Consider the following 24,330-nt stretch of genomic DNA (forward strand, 5'->3'; position numbering starts at 1 on the left):
AATAATAATAACAGGTGGGCAATGTTATCCCAAGGTCCAACTCTTTGTTCCAACTAAACTTGGTTCTCAGTAGTTAAACACAGATGTGCTCAAATTTGTTGGTATCCCTTCACAAAAAACGAAGAATGCACAATTTTCTCTGAAATAATTTGAAACTGACAAAAGTAATTGGCATCCACCATTGTTTATTCCATATTTAATAGAACTTTCAGACTTTGCTTTTGATTTTTTATTCAACATAATATTGTAAATGAGAAAACAAATGAAAATGACATGGACAAAAATGATGGGACCGCTAACCTAATATTTTGTTGCACAGCCTTTAGAGGCAATCACTGCAATCAAACGTTTTCTGTAGCTCTCAATGAGACTTCTGCACCTGTTAACAGGTAGATTGGCCCACTCTTCCTGAGCAAACTGCTCCAGCTGTCTCAGGTTTGATGGGTGCCTTCTCCAGACTGCAAGTTTCAGCTCTTTCCATAGATGTTCGATAGGATTCAGATCAGGACTCATAGAATGCCACTTCAGAATAGTCCAATGTTTTGTTCTTATCCATTCTTGGGTGCTTTTAGCTGTGTGTTTTGGGTCATTATCCTGTTGGAGGACCCATGACCTGCGACTGAGACAGAGCTTTCTGACACTGGGCAGTACGTTTCGCTCCAGAATGCCTTGATAGTCTTGAGATTTCATTGTGCCCTGCACAGATTCAAGGCACCCTGTGCCAGGCGCAGCAAAGCAGCCCCAAAACATAACCGAGCCTCCTCCATGTTTCACTGTAGGTATGGTGTTCTTTTCTTTGAAAGCCATTTTTTCGTCTGTGAACATAGAGCTGAAGTGACTTGCCAAAAAGCTCCAGTTTTGACTCATCTGTCCAAAGGACATTCTCCCAGAAGGATTGTGGCTTGTCAATATGCATTTTAGCAAATTCCAGTCTGGCTTTTTTATGTTTTTCTGTCAAAAGTGGAGTCCTCCTGGGTCTTCTTCCATGGAGCCCACTTTCGCTCAAAAAGCGACGGATGGAGCGATCAGAAACTGATGTACCTTCACCTTGGAGTTCAGCTTGTATCTCTTTGGCAGTTATCCTTGGTTCTTTTTCTACCATTCGCACTATCCTTTTGTTCAATCTGGGGTCGATTTTCCTCTTGCGGCCGCGCCCAGGGAGGTTGGCTACAATTCCATGGACCTTAAACTTCTTAATAATATTTGCAACTGTTGTCACAGGAACATCAAGCTGCTTGGAGATGGTCTTGTAGCCTTTACCTTTACCATGCTTGTCTATTATTTTCTTTCTGATCTCCTCAGACAACTCTCTCCTTTGCTTTCTCTGGTCCATGTTCAGTGTGGTGCACACAATGATACCAAAGAGCACAGTGACTACTTTTCTCCATTTAAATAGGCTGAATGACTGATTACAAGATTGGAGACATGTGTGATACTAATTAAAGAAAGTAATTAGTTTGAAATATCACTATAATCCAATTATGTATTATCTTTTCTAAGGGGTACCAACAAATGTGTCCAGGCCATTTTAGAATATCTTTGTAGAATAAGCAATAATTCATCTCTTTTCACAGCTTCTTTGCTTTATTCTATGACATACCAAAGGCATGCAAGTATACATGATAAAATAGCTTTTAATTTCATCACTTTTCAGGAGGAATGAAGCATTATTTCAATGAGCTGTAAGGGTACCAACAAATTTGAGCACGTCTGTATGTAATTTTTCCTGTTAAACCTGGAGTGGAATGGACCTACAGGAAAGTAGGTCACCCTGGACTAGTTTCATAGTGGTATTACCCTCAAACCTCAGGGGTTACATCTTCTGAGGGCATAAAATGCATGCAAGGTCAATTCCAACATGAGACACTACAACAAAAGGTTATTCACTGATGTGTTTAAGAAGAGAACACTACATGAAGGTTCATGGAACACTGTAGCTATTCAACAAAAAAGCATTGAATAGAGGTATACAACACTATTCTCTTATTGTGTAAAATGCTTTAATTCACAAACCATTAGAATGTATACTTTTTCACCCCAGGCTTTGGCAACTTATTTTGAAACATTAAAATGTACTTCAGTAAATATCTATACACGTAGACGTATTTTGAAATATTTTATGGTTAAATCACCAGCTATGAAGATAATCTGGGAAACATAATGAACAAGGAGAAGTAAGTTGCACCAGTGGTGACGTCAGAGTTTTGTAATTAGGTAAGCAGAATGTAAGAATGCTGAACTTCTCTAGGTTCAAAATTGTGCAAATCGAGAAAGTATTATTACAAAAGCAAGGGACTTTTTTAAGGCCAAATTTTACGTATCCACATTTTTGTTCTTCTTTGAACTAATTAAAATATTTCCTCAGGGTTTATTCCACAGGAAAAGCATTGGTTTAAGGGTATTTGAATATGTGTACATTGTACATGTTTAATTGAAAGAAAAATGTAAGGTGGTATAATAATATATAAAACTTAGGGTAACTATCTGGATGTGTCTGGGGCTGTTGTATATGTATTTCTGTTTATTTCAGTTAGAATAACCATTTTATCTAAAGAAACATAAAATGGCTTCCTGTCTGATTTAAGCTCTTTATTGCAGTGATGAGCCACATGATTTATTTTGTGTAATAACCACCTTGGCAAGACAAATAGTAATGAGGATGGTAAACAAAGGTCATTCATGAAACTCATTCGTCATTAATAAATTATACAGGACAGTATATAACTTGATACACACGACATACATTACAGACACAGCCTAATATCTGGGCTTGCCTGTTAGGTAGTTTTTAAAACACTAAAATGAATGAACAAAGTCAACCCAGTCATTCATTTAAACAACTACAAAGATGAGGACCAGAGGACACACTGAAAAGTAGAGACAGAGGGATTTTTTTTTTACACTGAGTGGTGAATGGGTTGGTATCCTTCTATGGCCATCTGCATAGGGGTCTGGAAACAGTGAGCCATTAAGATCCGGTTGAGTATTATTCACATCCTCTCATTCATAGCTTTTCTTATGTTCTTATTTACAGTAAACATATGAAGCATGTCAGTAATGTACATCACCTGCTACAACTGTACATTGACTGTTAGTATGTACTGAATGGTATAGCATAAATAATGGCAAAGTGGTAAGTAGTAAGTGATATTTAAGAAGTAATTAGGTAAACAAATCAGGTGTTCGTAAAAAGTATATTAAAATCACAGATTTACAGTACGTGGAATAACCTTTTGTGTTCCCAAGAAGATATATGTAAAAATGTAAGCGTGACATTCAGAAAGACTGATGTACAGACAGAGAGACCTCCATTTATCCCCACAATCTGATACTCCCAATAACATATGATAAAAAATCTTAATACAAAGTTTCACCAAGGTAATACCCCACCTCTCTGACTAGCTGATGTTTCTGCACCTGTTATTAGTCATAACATGTATTTACACATTTTCCAATGACAACCTGGTACTTAGGGTACTTCAGAAACGTTATCAGTTTGGTTGCGGTAGTCAAAGCTAAAAAAGGCGATGGCCTTTTTTTTATGTATACCACAGCTTTTTCTTTCAAATGCTATATAATTTAAACATGAGCAAAGTATTTAACACTATCTTTTAAACTTATCATTCAATTTAGTAGTGCAACATAATGCTAAAAAACGCTTGTGCTTATGCTACAGTCTCACTGACAATAAGAGCTTTGCAGGGGCTAAATAAGGAAACAAAGGTGATGTAGGGTTGTGTGCAATACATGTGTGCATTTTTAGACCCATTACAATTACAAAGGCTTTTTGCTAGTTGTGGTAAGTCAGTAGAGACCTTCTCGTCTTCAGTATTTCAGCTTTAGTCAAACTAGCTTTTCAGCTTAACGCTCTGTACTACTATGACGGGAAAGTTTTGCATGTTGGGTTCCAGGTAGGGTGGGGAAGATTTGATGGAATTCAAAGTTAGATGCACAGAATAATCTAATAATAACAGAATAATCTGAACCACCTTTGCAAAAATGTCAATGTTACAGTCTCGATGGTTTGTTCTTCACATTTAAATTCTCATTTCTTTCTCTGATCAAGCTAGAGATGTCTTATTCAGGTAAGACATAAGGTTCCCTTATAATTATTAGTATCATAATAATGGTCTGATGGTAACTGTCTCCCCAAAACACATTTTAGACATGAGATGTCATTCTTCCACCCAAACAAATCCCCCTTGTCCTGAAAAAGCAATTTTTGAATAGTGAATGTAGCAGTTGAACTCCCGTTGTACTCCAGTTACCATTTCTCCACTCTGTCCAATGAACTGATTGCTGCTACAGTATATACGGTAAGTGTAGCTCATTCGCACCCTTGTCAGTTTGTGGTGGTGTTGGTCATCTGGTCACTCCAATCCACAAGCTCCAGCTCTGCAGTCCAGCACTAACCACAATATCATATCATATCAAGCTGGGTGACCCTTCTTCGCAGCATACTCTAGTGTTATTGGAAGCAGGCTATGGGAATTGCAAGATTGCCATTTTGTAAGGAGGTGTTTATGGAACCACTGTCTGTGGGAACCAATAACTTAACATGAAAACATATAATTAAACAGGCCACTATAAACAGAATGCTATTCACATACTTTTATAAAGGTCCCCTTGGTGCTCCAGTTCAATCGTAGCCAACCTGAAAAACATTTATATAAAAAAAAAACATTTATAATATATCTTCAAAAGATAGCACACTCTTCAATATTTATGTAGTTATACATTTATTTTGAATGTTAGTTTCTGAACCTAAAGGACAAAGGCTACAAAGCGCCTTTGCTCGATGCCACATTCTTATACATAAACATATCCTTGTATGCAAAAAATAACTTAGGTTTAAAATCCCCCAGATATAAAAACATTTTACAGGAAATGGCTGCAGCTGCTCAGCAACATGGAATTAACCAAGCATACCTGTAGTAATTATTGCCAGCGAATGACCGCACTTCCTAATTTCAGCTTTGTTTTGTGGATTGTAATAAATTGTGAGTCTTGTTGCTGTGTTCATAGTAATATTCTGTATAGAAGGTACTGTGCTAACCAAATTGCTGTAAGTAACAGGGATTAGTGGTCATGTACAGTGGTATCCCTCTATTATGACCACTTAGTAGTTGATCTTCATTCACTATAGACCAGGGGTCAATGTGTAGTATAGTCATACCATACTGTTTCATTTCTTACAGTATTCTGTTACAGATCGTATAACGTATCTGTTTAAAATGTAACATTGTTTTTGTTATGCTGTGACTGTTTCTTAACTGTCCAGCTCCTCTGTTTGCACACAGTTTTTTATTTAGATCAGGAGGGCAGAGTTTTTATCTCTGCAGCACTTTTAACAACGTACACAAATATTTCAATAAAATCATTTGAGCCTTTTAATTGTTATGCCACGCAGCATGGGTTTATGAAATAGAGCACCAATCAGCTTTGGCTGTTAAAGAATACTTGTATGCTTACTGTATAGAACCGGACAGGCTAGGGGAACTAGCACTAGGGAACTATTCAGTTTCACTACGGTAGTCTAAGAGCCACAAGTCTACAACGACCAAATTGAACTGTTCTTAACCACACGCATCAGGTTCACTTAATTCACTCGATTGTGAAAGTACTGCGTGTGCAATTATATCCAACAGAGAGAGAAAGCTAAATCATCGTAAAGGTAAGACTTTTACAGCTTTACCACCAGTACTAGCTGATTTCCATTACACGAGAGTAGATGTTAAAACTTCATGCTGATTTGAACTCGGCTCTCGCCAAGATAAGCACCAACTAAGACGTAGCTTTACAGTAAACTAATGTGATCCATATGCGTCTCCATCCATTTACGTTTCCTTCCATATGATGATGTAGATATCCTTCTGTCTGGTGTTAATGGCTTTAGTGATATAAATGGGTTACTATAAATCTTACCAGTTCCTCTCTTATCATATGGAAATGGAATTGTTTATCTTTGTTGTCACTGATTTAAAGAGAACCCTACACTGTTCTTTAAGTTAAACTTCCTTGTCTATTTCAAATGCAATGTGTACGTTTGCAAAATGGATTTGTTTTAAAATGATCATTTTTTAACTTGGCACAGATTAAATACCTATGCATTTTAGAAAGATTTAACATGTTTATTTAATAACTGTTATATAAATCATCAATGTCACAGGTTGTTGTTATTCTAAATACAGTAGGTCTGTGTATTTTATTAAGTGAGTATTTGTGGCTGGGTGTCTGCAATCTTTTGCCTGTATGTTACACTTACAATTACATTAACTATGGAACCACTTAGCTGTGATTAAGTTATTCTTTTGAGTATACAGCATTATGTTAAGGCTATTGAGTATACTGCCTTCTGTTTTAATACGTGTAGAGAAGCACTTATTCACAACTTGGTAGAGACAATCTTTCGCACAAGATATTGAGGGGACCTATACGGATGCATCGGTCTGACTGTTTGTGTGTCATACGTACATGAATACATATGGATACAGTGGTTATAGGACATGTTGATCTACTTTTTAATGTTACTGATTGCTGCATTTGTAGTCATATCATGGAATGAATGTCAGGATCTCCAGCAAAGAATCAATCTAGTGTGCCCCAGTGCTATAATATTACCAGTTTGTGTGTAGTTTATTTGTACCAACATAACTCTAATATCAATGCTTGGCGAGTCAGGTACTCAATGTCCACCAGCTGATTATATCATAGTTTGTAATATCATTTTAATGACACCTCCATTGGGCATTTTGCAGGTCTTGTGCTAGTATGATTTGGTCACACCATGAGATGAATACTGAAACTATAACCTTCTGAATAAATGTTTCCCACAGATATAATCTCCTCACCTCTGTGGTAGAAAATGGTCACAATAACTAAGTGAATGTAGCTTTAATGCAATCTTATCTCAGGTATGAAAGACCAAGTCCTAAAAAGCTTAAGAGACACTTCTAGGACAGCTTGTGTTATGGTACTGCAATGTTCTCACATGAATGCAATGAATGTGCATGACATCAACATTTCCTGTGGATAGTGTGTTAGCTGTTTCTGTGTGGGTAATCCCAGCACAATACAAGAAGTGACAGTGCACATATAGTTCTGTCATGACAACAACTGGACTGCGTTGCAAAAGAGTTGTCTCGTGAATTATTTAATAGGCACTTTGGTAAGCTAATGAAGCTTTTATTAAGAAATCATGGAGCAGGATCTGGACTGAGATCTTTCAGAAGGGTGAATGGAGGTCCATTCTGTCTCCAGTGCTTTCTGTGTTGCTGATGGGTGCAACAGCTTATCCGATATATTTAAACCTCAGGATTAAGGCATTTACAAAAGTACAGACATATTTATTAATGCTTACTAAATAATCTGTTCAGCAATCTGTCTCCCACTGGCAGTAGTACTGCAAAATGGATACCTGTTTTTTTTTTTTTACTACACAATTAAACGTTTGTGGAAAGTGCAGGGTTAGAGTCTGAGTTAAGTTCAGACCAGATATATGTATTTTAATGTACCTGCTTTGATACATCACAGGTGAGTTTAATATTATACATCACAGGGAGCAGAGAGTTTAACATTTTTTTTTTATAAAGACTTTGAAAGTGTAATAAAATAAAAGCAACAGTGTGACCCCGCCCCTATGTGTTTGTGTTACTTTGTATTATTATTATTATTATTATTATTATTATTATTATTATTATTTATGTATTTTATTATTATTGTTTAAATGTAGGAAGGGCGGAAATGCCGTCCACCATTAGGCCTATGTGTTGTTGTTTTGTATGATTACGCACCTCTCGTGAGAATGTGTGACTGTTGGCTAGTAATTATTGAATTAGATGATAGTCATGCATACTTACTAAACTCGTGCAGACTATGGCCGAGAGGTTAATAAGATAATTAATAGCCAGTTAATCCCTCGGCCATAATATAAATGACCTGCAGCTTTGGCTGCACAGGGGAGTGTGTACAAGTGGAACGAAACGTGAGTTGTGAAAACTATTACTACAGGATATAACAATTGCTACGTGTGCTGGTTTTGCAACCAGCATACCTGATCCTGGAGGGCTGGTGTCCCTCCTGGTTTTGGTTCCAACTGTACCCTAAATTACTTAATTGGACAAGTTAAGTGCTTATTAGAAGCTTGATTGGTCCAATTAAGTAATTTAGGGTACAGTTGGAACAAAAACCAGGAGGGGCACCGGCCCTCCAGGACCAGGATTGGAGACCCCTGTTCTAGGGCATTTGCAGGGCACTCCCTCCTTTCACTTCCAGAGGTCGGCAACTCTACGAAATCAGCTCACCCTGACCCTGACCCAACCCCAACCCTAACCTTAAGCAACCCCAGCCCTAAAACCTAACCCTAACCGAATACCTAACCCTAACCCGAACTGTTAAAAATCATCTGATGCCCTCAGGACACTTTCTAGTGGATATTCCTTTGTGCTGCCCCTGCAATTGCCTGTGTTGTGGTTTCATTTCCTGGTCTGACATCACCCCTACAGCCATCAGTGTCACAAACAGCCACCACACTTCGCCTGAAACCATTATTGAAAGTACTTATTTTAAATAAAGTAAGTTTGCTTGCTATATAACTTACTTTTTAGCAAAATACTGGTACAATTGCAATAAGATGTGGTAGACATTGTGTTTTCTTTGCATGTCATGACAGCAGTTATACAGTATAATATATAAAGAACATCAAATCTATGAAAAGTTGATTCGGTTGTTTTAAACTGTAGGACTAAGTTGATGATTTCCTGCTAAGGATTAAACAATCACCTGTATGGCTGTCAATGCACCTGGGGCAACTGGGTGTTACTGGTGTGCCCAGAGAAACACAGAATTCCATAATTTGCTAAACAGTTTTATGTTTGCTATCATGTGAAATAGTGCATTGGCAACTGTTCTCTACTTTTGGTACTCTTCTGTGGATATGACCACTTCCTCTGGATGAAGTCCTATCCTGAAAAAGTCTGTGTTCAGTACAATATAGCATGTGCTAGATATTTATAATTCATGCAAACTCTTCCAAGCTCTATTTGTTGAGGCACATTGTTTTTGCTATTGATGAAATTGCATAGACCTCAGAACAGCCGCAGGTGTATTTCTTCTTGTTTGAATCAATGAGATATTGCTATACAACCGTTACTTAAATAATACTGTAGTATACATTTTCACCAGAAGAGGGCAATATTTAGGTAAAATATACGACTGTATACGTATATTACTTGTGGCTCTTCAACCAGGGCTTTGTAAAATCAGATAAATTGACCCTAATTGCTGTGCATCTCATTTGTATAAACACGTACAAGATGTCTTCATAGAATCCTGTTATCCTGAGTAATCCACAATATTAATTTTATTGTCGATATAATTTTAATTGTAAGGTAAATTATTCTTTTCTGATTTAAATCTCATTCATCACAATTCTGATAACAACCTGTTTATTATAATGACGTATTCCCACCTGGTCTATGCAATAGAATTACAACTATAAAAACGACATATGTTTGATTTACCTTAGTTTGATCTAACATAGTACATAATGTAGTATTATTTGTATTCAAGTGAGGCAGGGATGTGATATTTACATAAGTATCATTCTGCAGTATGCTGTGCAATTCCAGCTAGGTCCTGGACGTAGTTGTTGTATGCTAGTGTTAACATTACTAAATGCGCAAAATTCTTACAACGCACATATTTTTAATTTGAGTCTTCTGTATCTCTGATTATAAGTACGGCATTATCTATAAAAATAAATAAATAAATAAATAAATAAATAAATAAATAAAACCCGCAGTTAAACTTGTTTTTGACTTTCATACAGTATGCGATTTTGTTTAGACACAGTTATAATTTGCATATATATGGCAAAACATTCTTTAAAAAATGTGATACATGGAAACTCCCCACGGTTCACAGAACGAAGAACAGAGCAATACAATGGAAAGTGGAAACATTTTGTTATTCGAAGCCTTACTGCTTGGTTGTATGGTGTCCTACAGTTATCAAAATGTGTTCATCTGCTTTGCATATTTAAGAAGAACCTTCGCTTTTCCATTACCTGTGGCTCAAAAGGTCATTAAATGTTCCACATTTGATGGCTAGTGAAAAGGACAAGGTTAATGCTTTTATTATGAGGCTTTGTGTCTGAACCACAAAAGGTGCTCTCTCCCACACACGTACAGGTCTTGAGTGATGCTCAGCTAAAACATTTAACCAGCATTAGCAGACGGTTTAATTAGACCACAGACATCATACAATAAACAGTATAATTTCAAACACTACTTACTGCAGATCTGTGTCCATTGGAGTCCACATTCTCATAAGTGGTGGGGGATCTTAATACCAAAGTCCCTTTAATAGAAGGGGACTTTGTCAGAAAAAACATCATCTCCAACGGTATGTGCAAATCTTTTAGTGTATTTTAGACATTAAAAGTGTGTAAAATCCCAGGCCTGATTCTATTTTAATATGGGTTGTATTTTGGTCTGCCGCAATTGAATCAATACCAATGGGTGATTGCAAATTGTTGTATCCTTGTAAAGCAAAACCTGTTACAGTAATATTGATTAGCCACCAAGGTCTTACAAGCTTACACTTATTATTAACACCCATCTCCCAAGGACTATTGGCAACCTGCATTCAAGGACTAAATGGGATTGCATGGGTTATTTGATCCTTGTTCTGCTTCATTTAATTTCTTGGGTCAATTACTGTATCTTAGTCATTGTCCTTGCCCACTGTCTTTTATTATGGAGCCTACATGCATCTAACTTCCTTCGAGCAGAACATATCCACCTCAATCTTCCTGAATATAAAGAATGTTCGTTACAAGTGAATAATAATCTCGCCCCCAGTTATATTATGTGGGTTGGTCTTTGTCTTTAGACAATCACAGCAAAAGCAGTCTCGACGTCATCAAATGGTTTGATTGGGTATCCGCTGTGAAAGCCAATGCATCAAAGCTCAATCACTAACAGGGTCAGAACATCTTTAAAGGAGATGTATCTAAATTATGGGACACATTTTAAGATTTTATAGGTGTTAGCGGTACACTTACGCATCCCCCACAGCCATGTTCTATTTTATACGAAACACAAACCCATTGGCGTGTTTACTATGTTGTATTTTCCAAAGTCTGTTTGTACTATAGAAACTACCGCTCCCTTTAAAGAGGCTCGCTCCTTTTGCAATTGCATGCAGCTTCAAGCTCTGTTACTCTTTGAGGCAGGGGACTCCAACCCTGGTCCAGGAGAGCCCCTATCCAGCAGGTTTTATAGGTCTCTTTACATCGTCAGTGGCTAAAGATCTGGAAAACCTGTTAATCTTGACTAATTAAGCCAATAATTGGTTCAATTAAGTAACTGAGAGATTGGTTGAAATGAAAACCAGCAGCCACAGTAGCTCTCCAGGACCAGTGTTGGAGACCCCTGCTTTGAGACATAGCCGTAATTTACGCGGGGGACAATGATGGGGAAATGTCCTCCTCACATTGCAAACAGATGGACAAAGATAGAGGAGGATGCACTATGTTGCTGTAGCCAAAACACAGGAAAATGGTTTGTTTGTAATTCAGCTTGTGTTATTTACTAATGTTATCACACTGAGGTTTCGTTCTACATACAGCAAAATGACATTTGTGTCTTGTGGAAATAAATATATACATCAATAAAAACTAAATACATTAACACTTTTTACACAATTATTATACCAAATTAATCATAACGATATAGTAGTGATTCTAAATTATTCTGCGTGTTTAAATACATCGCACGGACTCTGGCATTTGTATTTATCAATGTTCCAAAAACTCACTCCTGGTCATATTTTACTAAACAAATAAACTAATAAATAAGCAATAACCTTTACAAAAATGATCGTATATAAAACATTTCTTATGCCAATACAGTACTAGCATCATTTTAATAGCAAAACCTGTATTTATCTAAAGTATTTCAATTGTGTAGGAAGCTCAGCGTTTCTAGAGATATACATCAAAAGCAATTCTCATGCCTCTCATTAAATCTGCATGATGCCACACTCGCTCTAGCGCTCAACGCTGCTGTAGTAAAGGGATCTGATCCTGGATCCAGGCTCCGATCTGGGTGGAGCTTCACTGCTCTTCCAAGACTAAAGCCGTGGCTTCATAATTCCATGACTCAGAAGTGACTGAATAATATAGCAATTTGTCACACTCATGACAACATTGTGCCAACAATTTATTGTTTTTGAATGACTGCCGCGGGAATGTCTTTGGATCTTTTAAATAGACATAGAAGGGATGCAATGCTTTGTTACACTTGTTTGTAACATATTTTATTATTTCAGATAGAACAATCTTCATGCATGCCCCAGTTGCAGTGGCGGGGCCACTGCTTTGAGGTCAGGAAACAAGCCACAATGTTGAAGGGTTAACAAGGTAGGAACCTTCTTCATTTGTAAGTACTGTTTATTTATGCAAATTGTATGGGCTTTAACTGAACAAAACAGTCAGACATTAGTTTACTATTCTGCTGTTTTGAGTAAGGTCATGTTTCATATACTGCAAAAGCATTCTGCGGTTATGTTTCCTAGACCTGTGCACAGGTCTGTAGCGCTGCAAGAGTAAACAGGACTAAACAGTTATTTAACAAACGACTCAGACACCTATAACAGAAGCAATTCTGCATGGCCTTGTTTCCTGAAAAAATAGTTCATTATGCATGGTTTCAACAGTCTCTCAAAACTCCTATTTCTTTCCTAATCCATTAAAGAAAAGAGACTCGCTTTGCTATGCTTTACGTGTTCACCACTTTTCTCCTTTAGATCGTACCTAGAAAATGAAATGGAAGTAGTACAGTATGTGTTAGGCTTTGTAGTTATGCTTAAATGTATTCAATATGCTTGCAATAGTGGTGCAGTATTTCTTCACACAACTGATCCACTGGGCAGAGCACAATTCTAAGGTCAGAACAGAGACTGCCAGCAGGTGTATTCGCAGCTCCTTGTACAACCTTTGTGAGCCATGTGTGATATGGTACTGTATGGCTGTGTGACCGAGTTGTTGAGTGGCGTATGGGTGGTGACGTCATGGACCAGGAACAGAAACCAAAACAATGAATGATGGGTGAAACTGAAGCGCAATGGTGCAGTGTTTTATTAAGTAATAAACAAACAAAAGGTTTAAACAAACACAAAACAAAAAGTCGCGTTGGCCAAACAAACAAGTGTCGTGCGGGTTTTTAGCCAGCACGTCCAGCAATTGTTTTACTCTCCCTCTCCCTCTCCCTCTCCCTCTCCCTCTCCCTCTCCCACAGCCTTACGTATCTCCTCTGACACACTCCCCCTTTCTGAGTCGAGAGTGGTTCTTTTATATTCTGGCCGAGGGGTTAACTAGCTGTTAATTAATTATCCTATTACCCCTCGACCATAGTCTGCATGAGTTTAATAAGGATGCGTGACTGTCAGCTAGTTAAATAAATCACTAGCTGATCAGTCACGCATCCTCACGAGGTTTTTAAAAATATATATACAAAACAATAACAGACAATAATTGGCTTTCGCCGTCATATAAACATATAACTCATAATATAAATAAATAATAAACAAAGGGACGGGACACTCCTCCACAGGCTGCTATGCCATGCTAAAGATCAATAAGTTATGTGGATTATTTTAAATCGGTTATGTTTTTACAGAGTTGGCACATAAGGTATCTGACTAAAAAATGTCTCAAATTGTAGAGTTTGTCTGTGCAACACAAGAATGATGTCCCAGTCCTGAAAACCACATGGCAGTCGTTCAGTGAGAAGCTGTAATATTCAGTCTCATAGGCCACCATGTTAGAAGAGGTACTTTTGAATACTATTCAGTACAGTTTATATGGAGTACCGTCTGATTCCATGAAATACACGTAGGCAGTAGGTAAGGAAGGATAGGAAATGTTTTTAAGCACTAGCTTTAAGAAACTATAATGATTCCTTGTGTTATTTATTGGGTCAAGAGCACAATCAAGGCCATACAAAATGTGTCTTACAAATTAGATATACATTTCACAAATACTGTATCTTCCATCCATCCTTACCTACTGTACTGCCATCACATTTTTATTAATCCATGTAGGGACTGTTACTGCAAAAGTCCTGTATCACTGTTAATATGGTGCCATAGAAGTCCATAATAACATTTTGTAATGAATAGACATAATCTCTAGAAAATTAGATGTTTTGTCCAGTTCAGTCCATAAAAGCGGTTATCCTTTTCATGTGAAAAATATGTTCATTGATCAAAGATCTTCCCTTCCTGAATCTTACCAGGAAATAGGCAAAAGTAAGACTGATGCTGGGAATGTAGTTCTTGATAACAGTGGTGAAAGGCTACAGTAGCCAGACAGAGTGAGTCGTTTCTTTGTTTGGGGAGGGAGGGGTGGTGCCATCTAGCCTGAGAGGCATACTACACTGTTCCATTATCATGCACATTTACCCTAAGGTTTCAAGACCTGTCATTATAAGAGGCAGCATACTAAGGCCCTCGTGTTGGAACACGTCCTGTCTGCACAACAGAGACACCAGTATCTTGTAGGCTCGTATCTGTACATGTTCCAGAATTGTGATATACAGCCTGGGTGAAGCTCATAAAAACATCACTGCAAGTCCCATGGAGCTCAGATTTGTAAGGGGAAAACTCCACCTTTCCTGGCCTGAAGTCTAAGCAACGTGAAAGGCTGGTGATGATAGGACTGATAATAACTGACTGGAACTGGTCCATACCCGCTGGTCTAACAGGCTCCATGTCAAAGATAGCAAGCAGAGCTGCCTGCTAGAGGCAGATTTACAGAATGCTATGAGACACATTATAGGCAGTTTAATTTCTAAAATGTGCTGCATTTCAATTACTGGTACCTTCAATTAAAATACATTTTACTTTACTGAATTTTTAAACTAAAGTGCAGACTTCAAACAGTGGCATTTTGATAGGCTCATTGTTATGCTTTTATACTGTACATTCTGCATTAGCATAATAGGTTGAGAAGAAAGCCCTGGAGAGGTTTGCACATCCTCCTTATTAGTCATAAGTATGTAGGCAGACTGCCATTATCTTACTAGCAATACATTAGGACTTTCAACAAAAGAATATATTTTACATTTTGGTCCTAAATGTGAAAATTCAACTCACTGTTCATTTTAATTTGCTTATTGTTTTTGTTTGTTATAATATTTTTTCAAACATCCTCTAAGGTTACAGAGTGCTGACAAGAAAGAAAAACAAACTTTTTAAAAAATTTTTAATATATTGTTTTCTGGGATAATCTAGATTTCCAACTGAATGTGAGGACATTGTGACAACACACTAGTTTATATTCAGCTAAATGTGTCTCTTAATGTTTATTTTAATGTAACCCCCAAAAATAAGCTTAATACAAAAATCCATAGATACAATAAGTGTACTAAATAAACTAGATTCAAGTTTAACCGTTTGAATACTTAGACAAAGTATTTTTTTGTTCATCAATTGCATGCCTTTTAACAGAACTGTTTTTTCAAATTCTGAACACAACACATGACGACAGCCTCTACCTGCAACATTTCAGTTTCAGATTCAGAAAATAGTGATTATAAAAAGAAATGCCTTCATGATAAGATCCACCCACTTCCTTGCAGCTCCTCGTGTGTCTCACGACTAAGCTCTGAAGTCTCAATGGTTTCACCCACAGTCAACAAAGAATATTGTACAGACAGCGTCCGAGTACCAGAGTATGCTACGATGTGTTACTAGTAAATGGACCAGGCAGTGCTGAAATGAACAGTCTTGCTGGGCCACTGGGAGCTCAGTATTTCACTATGGGATACAAAACAAAAGGGACAAGCCAGTTTAACGTTAGCAACATGGGAACAGTTGGAAAAGAAAATGAAAATACGTAAGTTCACAATTTGCTTTTGTTCATAGTTAGTTTTACAGTACATCAGCACGCACACACACACAGTTTGGTTTGTTGTAACGTCTGGTAATAAAACGTGTTTTGTAAATAAATATAACAAGCAGAGGACAATAACTGAAATAATAGTGTAGCCCATAGACTTCTAAAATAACTAAAGAATGCGGTATTTTAGTAATATTGGCTCATGTTGTGGCAAAGTAGGGTTCATGCTGTTTTATTTGTTTATTTATTTTTTACATGTTAAATAAAATAAACATGTATTATTATTATTATTATTATTATTATTATTATTATTATTATTATTATTATTATTATTATTATTATTATTATTATTTACAATGCATATTCGTTATGATGTTCTTTTTGGACATCAGCATTATTTTAACACATTGGCTAGTATAAACCGCACAGAACAAGTGGACGATATAGCCCCTTCTGCAAAGTGGTCTTAAAGCAGTGGGCTAGAGTCAAGAATCGCACTAAAGACACTGTTTGAAAGATCCCTGGAAACATTTTTAGTGGGAGAATTGGTCTTCCTTTCAAATGTGTTTTAGTCTTCATTTTATGTATTATTTTGATTTTTTAAATGTAATTAAATCCCGTTTTGCTTGATTGTATATTATTCTAACAATTAAATAATTATACAAACAAAAAAACTCACATAACCTGTTCCAGTTCAGTTGTTAGAGTGAGCCCTACTCTAATATTATATTTCAAATAAATATCAAAATAAAGAACCAGAAAAAATGCTTTTTAAACCTGCTGTTTTCCGAGTTTCGGTTTGAAGTTGGCAGTACACCAGGTACAGTATGTATACTCCAGTTGTAATGATTAAAAGGATGAGTAATACATACACAGTTGATGTTCCAAGTTTATCTTACAGCTGCAACATATCTGTATTGCCATCAGAGAAGGTGCCATGAACACTGTAGCAAACCAAAGCGTATCAATTGCATTTGCTGAGATTATGTGTTGCATTGGAAAACGTGTCTGAAAACGTTTAACATGACGTAGATATTTAAAAACAAAATGCCTAATATAGCTTAATATCACAAGTTCCTATCACAAGGTCCTTCAAAATGCTGACCTAGGACAAAAACAAAGATATAGGCCATTTACTTATTGGCTGTTTGACAGGCATCAATTAACATTTTTTTATTACCTTATAATATGTATAATATGTAGGTCTTGTTTTCTGTAGTACATCAGTATGTGGGTCTTAAACCTGCCAAACTAATACTGTCAATATAATAGTGATTACTGATTTTAGATAGCTGGATTTGTACTGTAGATGTCAGGTACAGTTTAGTGTAATGGATGTATGGCAAGGCTAGGAACAGCAGGACATATAATGTGACAATAAGGCAGTGTCATCAAAGCTGTTGTTAACAGCTTTGATAAACAGGGGACATGTCTCGTGGGTACATGAAAAGGTCAAGGAAGTTGGTCATCTTCCCATTAGTAATCAGACTTTGTTGTGACCTAATGGAACTTGGCAATACTGTGAAGAGGAAAATATTGATCCAAGCAAACTATTCAGACAAACATCAGGGAATTGCACGATGCAAAGGTTGGATGATCTCAAAGAGTGAGACTTTTTCCAAGGGGAAAGCATATTAAAGCATATTATTTATACTTTTGACGTTCAGTGGCTGTTTCACATTTGTCACGTATACAATAAATCATTTTAAATATAATTTCAATAGTATTTGAGAGAATAGTTTATGCCAAAAAAATAAAATAAAAACTACTACCAGGACTTCTACTGATAATAGAAAAAACGCTGCTGTAAAGTTCAGCTGCTGTAGCTTTAATACAGTTTAAAACATACACTTGTGGATGGAGAGAAGAAAGAGCACATTAATACATGGATCACACTACACACTGCATTATGGCAAGTTTCAGTCAATGTGTATGTGTTGATTTAGTAAATGTATTAATATACCCATTCTTAATTCTCCATGTCAAAAATATTTGTGTGTGTGCTTTGGAACTATGGATATGACAGGAGTTTGTTGATATTTGGCGGTAGCAGGAACAGCCCTGCATTGCCAATGTAACAAACATCAGTAAAAATCATAGATAAAAACAGACCAAAACACTTAAATTCAGTTCAAATACCATATCAGTAACAGGATCCAAAACTGGTAAAGAGCTAAACCGAAGTTGTTGCGACACAGATGTGTTGATCTACAGGTAACGTACCGTGTCTCTTCCCCTTGATGGCTGCATGCAGACAGCTCCTGAGAATGATGCAGTGGAAACTAATACACAAGGTCCACTCTGGTCTCTGCGTTAAATTCAGATGTATTCTTGGAAGCACTGTTAAACTAATAATAAGCGCCACAAGTCGAGTTTTGGGAGGAACAGCACTTATGAAGCAACACTGAGCAGCAGCAGTACTCGCTTCTGTCCAAGGCAGATTTTTTCTATTTTTACAGTGTTGCGTTCAGTTAAAAAGGCTTTTGAATACTCTGGCATGGCAAAATTGGATTTAGTTTAAAGCACCAGTATACAGGTACTTGGGGGTCAGGAAAGAAAATGGCCTCATATGGTTAAATTTATAGGACCGGTATATTTGAGCTAATTCCCACTGCACAAATTGGTATGAGAAGTCATAACGGAGGGTTTCATCATTATACTTCATATAAACAATCACTCTTTCAGATAGTAAATATAGTTTTAATTCACTCAAATGCCGACACCTGTTTATTTAAATTGAAGACAAGAATTGCCCAGATAACATGTCCCATATGAAAAAAGTATAAGAAACTTCCCAATGTATACATGCACTATATTTAGCTCTAGTATTTTTAGCATATGGGTAACAGACTGGTGACAGTCTTCAGGGTCCTGTTGCGGCTCCTGACAGTATATATTGTATAGTAGTAGTGCTATATTAACATTTACAGGCAACACCAGTGTTAAATATGATTCCAGTAACCACTATGTGTGTGTGTGTATGTGACGATAATGCACCTTGTGGTCACATAACTAACTCACTTTACCCTTTATAGGGGTTGTGAACTTTCCCTGCAGTTTGAATTTGCATATGAAATGTCCTTCCATCAGTGACGGTCTTGTTTGGTTCATTTGGCAGAGGGAGGCTGATGTCTCCCACAAGTCCAGCTCTCACAGCCCTGCTGTCTTTCATCTCTCTCTCTCCCCCTCCTCATGCTGACCCGCTGATGCACTGAGATTTAGATGAAGAAGTGCTCTGTCCCCTGACCTGCCTTCTGCTGCTCTTTCAGGAGGCTCTCGCAAGGATGCCCAGCGATCCCTAGATTTTCACCTATTCAGAGGCCAAACCGACACCGGATCAATAGGCCGAGCCTTGCCCAGATCACTCAGGTGAAAGTAATGATGTCTCTTGGACATTTAGCCAAGGGGGCCAGTTTGGACGAGCTCATCGAGGCTTGCATTCAGTCATTTGGTAAGTCAGCTTTTTTTTATTCTGTTGCATAGAAATATAGTACGTGGTATGAAGCATTGCAGTGTCAAAATTGAACTTTGTAAGGTTCAGCATACTTATTTTGTGACATCAACGTTAAGGTACTGTACACATTTGTATTTATCTGTTGAATTTTTTTTTTCTCCTTTTTTGGCCGCTGAAAAGAAATATATACTCAAGTACATTTTGTGACATTTAAGTTAGTCTATACGTTATTATAAAAATGACTAACATTTACAATGTATTTACTGTGTAAGACTAAATGTTATAATTTGTGGTGCTTGGAAATGCTGCTGTTATGCAAGTAATATTCTGTACTAGCCATTCTATATGTTACGATGTCTATTATAAATTAGTAACAACCTAAATTATGTTTTTTAGTCTAATTTTACCACTCTAGAGGAAAAAAAACAATAAAACACCTACATATTTCCTGTAGTAAGAAAGTATTGTTGTTATAGTCTAGTAAGGTGTTTTGACTTACACATACAGTAGAGGTATAGAGCAGTAGGAAGTCACAATATTTTAAGTTGTGCAAATATTAAAGCATGTACAGTATTCATTCAAATGCTACTGAATTTACTCCCTGTTCCACATACTGTTTCCATTTTTAAGTTGATAAGACTAGTTTGCAATTTTCATATGCTTGTACATCTGCTGGTTTCTGTTTGAACAATGAAGAGAAATCAAACCTAGCACTTCATGTTTAGTAAAATGCAGGCTTAATACACCCTGGTACTACAAAGGTTCTGTCTAAAATTGCACCTGTGTTAATGTAGGAAAGGCTTCAACAATTGATGTGACTATACAGTGCCTTGCCTTACAGGATTTAGAAATGTTGTGATGTTGTGAAGAGATACATTTGGTTGTTAAATAGCAAGGCTCATTCAAAGCTATTTTAAGCAAGACCAACAGTTATGACTTTGACCCGGAAGCCCATAGAGACTACATATTAGAGGTGTTTTAAAACCCCCTGTAATTTAGTCTATAATAACTCCTGTCAGTTCTGGAAGCAACCAGTATAGACGGCTCTTGAGGGTGTTTGTTCTATTATATGATACACAGTTATAAGAAAGGCTGTCACCTTATTGTTATTTAATAGGCTATTGCTTTAATTGCTTTGTGCACATATAACTGTGACTGACATATCAATTTTACAAGTTTACTGCAGGAAACATCTGTGTGTTTGCATGTTTCTGTTGATAAGTTTGGTCCCTGGGGGGGGGAAGAAAGGGAGGGTAAAAACCCCCCAAAACAAATGATAAACTGAATTTTTCATAGGGCTCCAAAACCGGGCGTAAAAATCTGTGTGCTTTTGGCGCACCAATAAAAAAAGTAGCATTACATAGAACCATTTTACACTATGAGGAAGAACAGTGGATAAATGACAAATGTATTATTTAGGGGCCTATTATGTATCTTCTGAAGTGTTAAGAATGCTCTGAAACTTAGCGTGATTAAGTCTTTCAAAAGATATGCATTAAGTTTTGTGTTGCTAGGAGACAGAAATGGAGCAAAGACACAGATGAAAAAGTAACACAAAAGATACAGGTTTAATGCACTGTGGATTTACAATAATCTTTTATAATTACCCTAATTTATAGTGGACAATATACTGATAATGGCTGTCTATTCAGATGGGAAAGAAATAAGTATTACTAATGAGAGTTTACCAGTCTTGCACTTCTTAGAATTAGCTCACATCATTACTTTTTCTCATTCAATTTAAAAGGTGTCTATACCATGCTGCTATGGATATTATTCACAATGACTTATCTGAGTGTGGATGTATAAAATGTAGAAGGTAAGATCAAATAAAATGAAGTGACAATGCATTGCAATATTTTTAAGTGTGTACATACCAGTAGTGAAGTGGAATTGATTGATTGATTTGATTATCTATCGTTGGATAGATAGAAGTGGAATCTGTTTATGACTGCAAGTATGTGTTATCAGGCTTGCAGATGCTTCACCTCCCCGTTTCTCTTCAGTGTTAACAGCACTTTTTGAACAAAACCAAAAAAAAGATTAGATTGGGTATTAGCAATGTGTTTGAAGACATTACTAATTGTTTTATCCTTAAACATGTTGTAGAGTTTTGTAGAGTGTTGTAGAGTAAAAATGCAGGCAAAATCCAAGCATAGAAAATGATTTTCAGAACATACAGTAATATCACGCTGCCACTCCACACATCAAGATAATTAAGGATGTCTTGCTCTGGTGTTGTGATATTCTGTAATAACACTGGCACTTTAAATTCATATTGTTTGTTTATTGCATATTTAAGCCATTACAGTATGAATTGTACCGTTTTACAGAATGTTGGTGAAATGGGTCCCATGCATAAAGGTTAAATGACCTTTATTATTTTTACTGATTGTCTTGCCTGAGTGTTATGACTTTGGTCCCATATGACCAGCTTCACTGATGAAGCCATAAAGATACAGGTACCATTACAAGACTGCATTATGGAACCCCAGTCAGTGAACCTGAGCAATGAAACGACTGCAAAGGGAGAGCGCTCCAGCTTCTGTCCAGTACATCAGAGATGTACCACAGAGGTCCTGTGGTTTTGTTGCTTTTAAATGTTAAAATGTGCGCAGTCTATTTGAAGGATTATTCAGTGCCTAGTTCGATACATGGAGAGCTAAAATGTCATGTCTCCAAATGAGGTATCTCAGTAGATTGCTCCTCTTTGAAATGTGAAATTCTCTGAGGTGTGGATCAATATAGTGTGACATCACAAGCCATCACTGCTGCTGTTCTGATCTTTCTCACCTTGGCTATAACATTGGCTTACATGTCAGCGTCATTTCTTTTAAAAATGCAATATCTTGTTGTTCATGAGAATTCCAATATAAAAATGCTTTACTTTTACTAGACTTGGATATGCAGAGGCTTCTTACAGTGACAAGTAATATAAATTCAATATAACTGCAAGTCCCAACATTTACCATTAGAGGTAATACATCAACATTCAATGGTACATACAAAGTCTTCACCTTTAGTTTAAGGAACTACTTTATCATAGGAATTATATTTGTAGCTCAAGTTATAAGATGAAAAAACGTCATCAGTAAAATATGGTTTCTCAGCATGTTGTACAGAGAATATTAAAGCTTGTTTAAGAGAGAGAAAGAGAGATCAAATTTAAACCACACATGCACATGTTTTTTATTCTAAGCAGGATGGTGGTTTTTACTTTGCAGAGAATGTGGTGCACACCAGGTGGAGGGATGAAGATGACTTCAAGAAAACACATGTACTATATTTAGTAAATACTAAAAGTAACTGAAATTCAATGGCAAATGTTTCGACTTTTTTTGGAGTGGCAGGGGTTGTCATGTTTCACATTTTACTTTGGTCAAGGATGACGAGTCAGCCCTAATGCAGTTTTTAGGTGAGTATTATTTGGAAGCTGGGTGCCCAGAGACCAGACTGCCATGCTTTCTGTTGGCAATGAGATGGCACCGATTATAGTTTTCCTGGAGTAACTGAGCATGTGAAATACTGCCGAGACCTGTGCTATGAGAAAACAGATGGACTGACAGAAACTGAATCATTATGAGCACAGCTGGCTAAACCGAAGACTGTTACCTAAGTCACAAAAAACAATCATAAATGACTGTACATTATCGAAGCTCCCATTATAGATACTTATTTGTGATATAAATAGCAAAGATGATGGCGAAGCATTATTTCATTTTTAATTGCACTTGTTCAAGTTCCATTTGTAACTATTTTAATTCAGTGTAAACATCTGGAAGCAATCGTGATACCAAAGCCAAGTTCAAGCTCATACAGTACTGGCAGATTCTAAATTGTCACCACAAATATTTTAAGCCTTATAATTTTTTTTTTGTTTCTCGGCTCACCATTTTACTGCATATAACTAGATAGAATTTCCTGCAAAAAATGATACATTATTTAATTAACTTTTTTTTTTACCGCTGTCTCCCTTAGCACTGCATGATTTATTCAAAATAGCTGAACCAATTTTGTACAGATGATCACACTTGGTATATTTATACATCTCGTGTGAAAAAGGGAAGGGGGTGTTCTATCTAAATTTGCTAAACAGCCCTTGGCGGGGCATGCCTTACTCTAACAGGGACTTTGGTGTACAGGATGATCACCGCACTGCTAACACATAGACACTGACAAACTTGGCAGAATAATAGTGTTTGTACAACAAGGGTTGTAAGATATTTCTGTTGAATTAAATTGCGTATGCACTGCTCCACTACATTTCATTCTAGATTGTCTGTTCATTTATCATTTTCTATCATTGTCATTTGCCCCTGGTGTACCAATCAAAGATTTTACAGTTTCAGGTTTTACAGTTATAGCACAGACTAGAGCACCAGAGAAGCAAACACAAACCTGAAAGTATTTTATACTGTGAATCCCCAGGCTTTTGTTTTCAATGTCTGCTATTAGCAGCCTTGTAAAGTGAAATTACCTAAAATAATTTTGCATGTATAAAAGGTGGTTTACAGGATATATATATATATATATACCATTTCAAAATGTATTTACTTTTCACACACAAGGAATAATGTATAAAATGAAAAGGCACACACTAACCTACCTCTATAATACCGGGAACGCATACGAGTCTGTGTCACTGAGCAAAAAGAAAGGTTGTGTTCTTAAGGTGCCAGGCAGAAACAGATACCTGCCTATATATTATACTGTTTCCCAGTCTCTTTAAAGCTCTTTGCACACTCACACATTCACACACTCTTTGGAAATATGTTAGGTCTCAAATAGCATGCTTCCATGATGTATCCGATTTTATATTTCGAAACACAACAACAACATTTCTAAAATAACTTCATGGCTCAGTTTTTGTCGCAATAGTTAGGATTCGATATAGGAGTGCAAAAAGCGTGATGAGGCGTTTAACCCTTTCAGTCCTGAATATTTTTGTCCAGCTGAAGAAAGCGAAATTAAG

General features: G+C 36.7%; 1 protein-coding gene across 2 annotated transcripts in view; it reads left to right on the forward strand.

The window, feature by feature from the left end:
• The first annotated feature begins 12,350 nt into the window (after positions 1–12,350).
• The window catches only part of LOC117422376 (RAS guanyl-releasing protein 1-like), a 32,428-nt gene continuing 20,448 nt past the window's right edge, over positions 12,351–24,330 (forward strand). The window contains exons 1-2 of one of the 2 annotated variants that reach the window (XM_034928161.2): positions 12,351–12,424; positions 19,174–19,355. In XM_034928161.2, the coding sequence (XP_034784052.2) occupies positions 19,283–19,355 (73 nt within the window). In that variant the 5' untranslated portion in view covers positions 12,351–12,424; positions 19,174–19,282. Of the gene's footprint in view, positions 12,425–15,681; positions 15,902–19,173; positions 19,356–24,330 lie in introns of those variants that run through there. The other variant, XM_034037339.3, reaches the window with a different exon arrangement.

The sequence above is a fragment of the Acipenser ruthenus genome, chromosome 15 (assembly GCF_902713425.1).
Source record: "Acipenser ruthenus chromosome 15, fAciRut3.2 maternal haplotype, whole genome shotgun sequence".
In the NCBI taxonomy this organism is placed as follows: Eukaryota; Metazoa; Chordata; class Actinopteri; order Acipenseriformes; family Acipenseridae; genus Acipenser; species Acipenser ruthenus.